The 7,476-nt window shown below is 37.0% G+C and overlaps 1 protein-coding gene across 1 annotated transcript; it reads left to right on the top strand.

Moving 5' to 3' along the window:
- The first annotated feature begins 5,627 nt into the window (after nucleotides 1–5,627).
- Nucleotides 5,628–6,101, top strand: LOC102856049 (60S ribosomal protein L24-like). Its single transcript, XM_006902822.1, has one exon. The coding sequence runs from the start codon at nucleotides 5,628–5,630 to the stop codon at nucleotides 6,099–6,101; it is 474 nt and encodes a 157-aa protein (XP_006902884.1).
- The last annotated feature ends 1,375 nt before the right edge of the window (nucleotides 6,102–7,476 follow it).

The following is a 7,476-nucleotide window of genomic DNA, read 5'->3' as shown; positions in this document are numbered from 1 at the left end:
GAAAATTCAACTTTTCTGTAAACTTTTGTTAAAATCACATTTAAAAAGGGAGGGAGAATTAAAGTTACCATTTAAAGTGGTTCTCATGCAATTCCATGGAAGCTTGAAGTAGATTCAGTTATGAATGAGTTCTGATTAGACAATTTCAGCATGTTCAGGGCGGTGGACAGAAAAAGCAAAATAAAGCTTACTGTCAACTAATCAATTCCAATTCCAACCCCTTAACCCCCACCCCTATATTAATATTCTAAGCCTGTAAATCTTTAAAGGAGCAGACTTCCTATTTTTCTCCCTAGGAGCAACTGGTAGTTTTGAACTGCTACCCTTTCAGTTAACAGCCTGACATCTGCCATCACGGCTCCTTGAAAGGCATACAAGGATGCACACATACTCAAGGCGATGTTTTTCTTTCTGATTATTTTCTGGGAATGTGGAGTAGACACATCATTATCTGAACCTTCCTCCTCAAGGGATTTCATTTCTCGTGTTCCACGGAGCAGCAAATGTTAGGATCCAGATCAACCTTTTAAAAAGTCTACATGGTTGTTTTGGGATAAAGAAGTCATTAAGATGGTTAATTTAAGCATTAACTATTGTTTACTTAACAACTATTGTTGGTATGAGCAATATATATTGTATACTTTTTTTTAAAAAGCCCAATTTACAATTTATAATGGCAAGAAGCTGTGCTGCAATCCCAAAGGTTCGTGGTTCGAGGCCACGAGCACTTCTGCAGAAGAAGAATGGACAATCTCCTCCCGAGCAATTAACTGTTTCTGAAAACTCATCAGAGGGTCAGCTATGGGTAGGTTCCAACATTACATTACATAACAACAACAACAATAATAACTTACAAGTAAGGTTTAGAACACAATTAATGAGTAAATTGGAATTTCCATTGGACTGGATCTGAGTACAATTATGAATTTTCTTGTTATGCCTTATATATTCTGTCAACTTGTTTTTTCATCTCATCAAATCTCTCTAGCAGGTTTTCAGAGACTGTTAACCACAGAGCAGAAAATTACCCATTTTTTTCTCACAGGGAAGTTGGTGAATTCCAGCTGCCTTTGGGTTGGCAGTTGAACTCCCTATGTTTTAAAAAATAATTTTAAAAAACTTTACTTTTCTTCTCTTTCTAACTGCTCTTAAGTATTATTATTATCTAATATCAGTAGTCTTCTCTTATAAATATTCATAGCCTCAGAAGCCCCACAAAGGGTTAATATAAGTCTGAACTGAATCTACAATAGTGAGTTTGATGCTATGATATCATGTTAAGATCAATAGCCTCATTAAGTAGTTTAAAGTATGATATCCTTTGATATCCTGAAATCTTTACAGTGGCCATTTTAATAGAGAAACTATTGATATTCTCATTTTACAAGTAAGGAAACTCAGGCTTAGTGAGTTTGATCTGCTCAGCATTATATGGATTTTAATCAACTATAACTTGAGTTCAACCCAGATTAGTAAATCCCATGCTACTCTACAGCTATTCTATAGCATCCTATTCTATTACATAGATTTTCTGATGATAGGAGAGTGAGAAAAATTAAATTATACTGATTGTCTACAAGAAAAGTCTTGATCACATTTCCCAAATTGAAAACTGTTAGCAGGTTGCTTCATTAACTATTTGGAAGCTTTCCCCTTTCCTTCTAATCAACACTTGGCTCACACTTGCTTCACAATCAGCAGCTTGCTTTTGATGTAAAGCTTGGATGTTTTCTGAAAGCAGAAACAGAGTCTCAATAACGAACTATTCAAAGTAGCATTTAAACAAAAACTTGGGACTTTTGTTTTGGTCTGGATCCTAATGTTTATTTCATGAATAGTCAATCCTGTTCTCTTCTCAAACATGTTCAAGAAAGAAGAGAATCTATAACTAGTTGTAATATCCTATTCCATTATTTAACAGATGTTGTCATCAACTAATCTTATTTTTAGTACTATTATATTGTTACAATTGTAGCCACATAGTCCATGCTTTTATTAGTAAGTGTTGTTGTTATTGATATTGCCAGTAAGTCCACCATAATTCATAGCATTCCTGCCCTATCTTAAAGCAATTTCACTGTTTCTGACATACCTGATCCCATTCCCACAGTCACTGTGTCAATCTATCTCTTCCAAGGTCTTCCTCTCCTGCACTGCCCTTCCATCCTTGATGGATGATGTCCTCTTCTTAGGACTGATTCTTCCTGGCAACATGCTGAAATTGAGACAGAGCTTCATAATCCTTGTATCCAATGAGCAACCTGTTTCATCCTCTCTGGGACAGACCTGTTTGTTCTCTTCACAATCTATAATATGTTCAATACTCTTCACTAGCACCACAACTCAAAGTCATCTATTTTTCTTCTGTCATCCTTAGTCATTGTTGAGCTCATTGATGCATAGCAAATAATTGAGAAGACCATGGCTTGGATCAGGTGAATCCTAATCTCTAGATGAAATATTTGCTCCTTAGCACTTTGGAAAGGTCACTGGCAGTCGACTTTCCTAAAGCTTTTTGTCTTTTTATTTCCTGATTGCTGGTGCCAAGAATGATCATTATGGACTCGAGAAAGATGAAATTGTTAACAGTATCAATCTTATCTCCATTTATCGTTATGCCGCGAATTGGTCCAATGGTGAGAACCTTTGTTTTCTTGATATTGATTTTCAATTTAGATTGAAGACTGCAGTCCTTGACCTTCTTCAGAAAACACTCCAGGCCCTCCTCAGTTTCAGTAAGCAAGGTTGTGTGTACTGTTGACTAATCTTCCTCCAATTCTGATGCCACATTCTTCTTCATAGAGTTCAGCTTCCCAAATGATCTGTTCTGCATATAGACTGAAAAGGTTTGGAGAAAGGACACATCTCTGACACACTCCTTTCTTGATGTTTGACCATGTAGGGTTTCCTTGCCCTGTTTGTACAACTGCTGTCTGGTCTAAGTGTAGGATGGTTTAATATGAAGGAACACAATCTGGTGTCCTGAGATTCCCATTCTTCTCTATGCTGGCTTCAGTTAGTTGTGATTCACACAGTCAAATGTCTTTGCATAGTCAGTAAAACATAAATAGGTAGTCTCTGTTACTCTCTGCTATCAGTTAAGATCCATCTAACATAGGTAATAACATCCCTAGTGCTTTGACCTTTTCTAAGCCTTGTATTTTAGGCAGTTTTCCATCAATACTCTGCACTAGTAACTTTTGGATGATCTTCAGCAAGATTTTGCTTGCATGTGGTATTAGTGAGATTGTTCGATAAATTCTGTTTGTTGAAATATGTCAATTAATATTCTACCAATTCCCGGGACCTTGTTTATCCTTCAGAGAAGCTTTAATTTCTTCCTTCATCACCATTGTTTCTTGATCATATACTCTTTCATGAAATTCTTCTGTGTCTGTTCTTTTTGGCACATGACTTTGTGTACTCCTTCCATCTTCTTTTGATGCTTCCTGGATCATTCAGTATTCTGCCCATAGCTTCTTTCAATACTTCATCTCCAGGCTTGAATTTGTTCTTCAGCTTGAGAAATGCTGAGTTCACCCTTTTTTTTTATTTTTTAACTCCAGCTCCTTCTATATTTCATGATAACATTTTGCTTTGTTTTCCCAAGCTGCCCTTTGAAATATTCTGTTCAGCCCCTTAACTTCCCTAGCCGTTGCTTTTGCTTTGGCTTCTCAACATTCTAACAATATTTAAAGTCTTTTTTGATATCCATCTTAGTTTTTTCTTCTTCATGTGTCCTAATAATGACTTCTTGCATTTTTCATGGGTGATAGTCTTGATATCCTCCAACAATTAATCTAGTCTTTGAGACCTCCACAAAAGGAGGAGAGACAAAACAATGGCACAAGAAAGGAAAGGGCACACTGACAAGAGGATTGGCTGGGACTAGAAACACATGAGGAGACAAGCCAGAGAGGCCAAAAGTGACAGCATACCAGTGACATAGAACCATCATCACTGGGAAGCAGAGAGATAATGAGCACACAGAAGTCACTGGAGGCCTGAGTCATCATATTGGGGGTTAGCAGAGACGAAGTTTAGCAGCTGCTCATGACGATGGGAGGGGAGGAGAGGAGAATAGAAGAGAGGGAAGTGTTTTTCCTTTTGGGTAAAATACTTTTCTGTCAGAGGGAAGTATCTGGCCTTTTGGTAAAATACTTGTCTGTCAGATATTGTGCTAACGTTGAACTTCTAAATTAAGACAGACTAGCAAGAAAAATTTGCCATCCAATTTTTATGATCTACTCTGCTGGGAATGAAAAAATGGAAGAAAAATAATGTCACATTCACAGTCAAAAAGATCATTCCTAGATCCTTAAATACAATGTTGTGAGTGGCAGGTAATATCTCTATCTATCTATCTATCTGTCTATCTAAGATCTGTTAATTCAACTATCATATATGAATCAATGAGAGCCAAACTAGAATCAGAATGGAGTCAGAGAGGAGGAAATAGAAGCTTTTTACGAACTTTTGAAGTCTGAAATTGATATAACTTGAAACAATGAATCACTATTTATAATTAATTGGTTGAAACAATGAATCACTATTTATAATTAATTGGTGACTGGAATGCAAAAGTTGGGAACAAGGAAGAAGGATCAATATTCAGAAAATATACACTTGGTGACAGGATTGAGGCTGGAGATAGAATGACAGAATTTTGTACAATCAAAATCCCATCTGATGACTGTATCTGTGGAAAGAATCATTGGAGAAGTTCACCGCCAGCTGTGAAAATTCGGTCTTGTGTTAAAATTGAGGAACAGATCATCAACTACTCATATGCAAATACTAGCTGAAGCTAAAAAAAACCAAGTCTCTAAGAACTAAAATATAACCTTGAATCTATCCCATCTTAATTTAAAAATTATTTCAATAACAGGTTTAAGACTTTGAACAGTGATGAATGAAGGCCACCTTAGTAAGGGTTATTGCATTGTTGTTATGTGTTATCAAGATTTGAAATGCAAAATTCTTACTTAACTGTGTTAGATATTCTTTTAACAATATACTTAAAGAACCAATAAGAGACATAAATAAATGGGAAAATGTTCTCTGTTCATGGATAAGAAGATTCAATATAGCGAAAATAACAATTCTACCAAAAGCAAACTACATGTTCAATCCTGGTACAAACGTGCAGTTGGAAAGTTTATTTGCAGAAGAAAGAGATCTTGAATAAGAAAAGACTTCTGAAAAACAAAAGTAAAGTGGGAGACCAATGATTTCAAAACCCACTACACAGCAGTAGTAACCGAAACAGCATGGCACTGATACAATGACAGGCACATAGACCAATGGAAAAAATTGAGAACCCAGAAATTAACCTATCAACCTACAGTCAACTGATATCCAACAACAAAAAAGGAAGACTATCAAATGAAAAAATGACAACCTCTTTAACAAATGGTGCTGGTGAAACTGGAATCTACCTAAAGAAAGCTGAAGGAGGATCCACATCCCACACGCCACAGGTAACACAGATACAAAATGGGCAAAAGACATGAAAGAATTTTCACAGAGGAAGATATTTGGATAGTCAACTGACATATGAAAAAATGCTCAAAATCATTGGCAATAGCTCTTTTCGCCATTTTCCCAGTTTCGCTGAAGCTGCAGCCATGAAGGTCGAGCTGTGCAGTTTCAGCGGGTACAAGATCTACCCCAGGCACGGGAGGCGCTACGCCAGGACCAACGGAAAGGTGTTCCAGTTTCTTAATGCAAAATGCGAGTCAGCTTTCCTTTCCAAAAGGAATCCACGGCAGATCAATTGGACTGTCCTTTACAGAAGGAAGCACAAAAAGGGCCAGTCGGAAGAAATTCAAAAGAAAAGAACCCGCCGAGCAGTCAAATTCCAAAGGGCCATCACTGGTGCATCTCTTGCTGATATAATGGCCAAGAGGAATCAAAAACCTGAAGTTAGAAAGGCTCAACGAGAACAGGCTATCAGGGCTGCCAAGGAAGCAAAAAAGGCTAAACAAGCATCTAAAAAGACTGCAATGGCTGCTACTAAGGCTCCCACAAAAGCAGAGCCTAAACAAAAAATTGCGAAGCCTGTGAAAGTTTCTGCTCCCCGAGTTGGTGGAAAACGCTAAGGAGGCACGTAAGGCTTAAATAAAGATGGAGTTGTAACTCTAAAAAAAAAATCATTGGCAATAAGAGAGATGCAAATCAAAACCACAATGAGAAACATTCTCAACCCAGCAGCAGTGGCAAAGTTTAACAGGACAGCAAGTAATAAGTGTTAGAGAGGATGTGGAGAGATAGTAACTCTTATACATTGTTGGTGGTATTGTAAAATGGTAAAACCGCACTTCCTCAAAAAGCTAACCTAGAAATTCCATGTGACCCAGATATTCCACTGCTTGGAATATACCCTGAGAAAATGAGAACTGAGGCACAAACAGAGATTTGTACACAAATGTTCATGGCAGTGTTATTCACCATCACAAGAACATGGAAGCCACCCAAACACCCAACTACAATTGAATGGATTGAGAAATTATCGTACATTCACACAATGAAATACTAAGCAGCATGTAGGAACAATGATTGTGAAAATCACCATGTAACTTGGGAGGGACTACAGAGCATTATGTTGAGTGAATTATTTCAGTCCCATAAAGATAAATACTGTATAAGACCATTATTATAGAAATAAAAAAATAACTAGGAAAATGTGTATGAAGATCCAAGGAGAAGAGGGTGGGGAGCAGAGGGGTGAGGATAGGCAGGAAGTCTGGGGTAGTAATCATAGAGTCATACAATTTTGTAAGCAAAGGGAGGAATGAGTAAAGGAACTTGGAAAAATATGGTGTGAGAAACAATGTATACATTTATTTTAAGTAAACCAATGTAAAATAATAATTTTATTTAAAAAAACAACAACAACAAAGCAACCTCAAAGTGGCTCAAAGACCTAGAGATAAAGCCCCAAATCATAAAGATCAGAAGGGGAAAATGGGACAAAACTAAAAAGTTTTAGCCTATACAGTCAAAAATATAAAATCAAGAGAGGATAATAGTGATAAATGCGACCTTCTAAAGATTAAGTCCTTGTGCACATCAAAAACTTTTCCCAATAGGGTGAAAAAATCTATTGACTGGGGAAAAAACCTTTGAAATGCCATCTCGTAAGGACAGTTTATAGAAAGCTTAACATCAAGAAAACAAAGATTCTCACCACTGGGCCTTTTGGCAGCATCATGATAGATGGAGAAGAAGTTGAGATTGTTAACAGCTTCAGTTTGTTTGGTTCCACAATAAACACTCTTAGTATCAGCATCCAGAAAATCTAAAGACAAGTTGTGTTTAGAAAATCTGCTGTCAGAGACCTCGCCAGACTACTGAAGAGCAAAGATGCCAGTCTAGAGACTAAGGTGCATTTTATCCATGCCATGGTCTTCATAACCACTTGCTATGCATCAGAGAGCTGAATAAACATTAAAGATGATAGAAGAAGCATCAATC

Source organism: Elephantulus edwardii, unplaced genomic scaffold, assembly GCF_000299155.1.
Source record: "Elephantulus edwardii isolate Elephantulus edwardi_28Jun2011 unplaced genomic scaffold, EleEdw1.0 scaffold00456, whole genome shotgun sequence".
Taxonomy (NCBI): Eukaryota; Metazoa; Chordata; class Mammalia; order Macroscelidea; family Macroscelididae; genus Elephantulus; species Elephantulus edwardii.
The sequence above is the reverse complement of the archived record's forward strand: the minus strand, read 5'-3'. Positions and strand labels throughout refer to the sequence as shown.

Excerpts from the sequence above, each read along its gene's own strand:
- LOC102856049 (XM_006902822.1), top strand. The coding sequence starts at position 5,628 with ATGAAGGTCGAGCTGTGCAGTTTCAGCGGGTACAAGATCTACCCCAGG.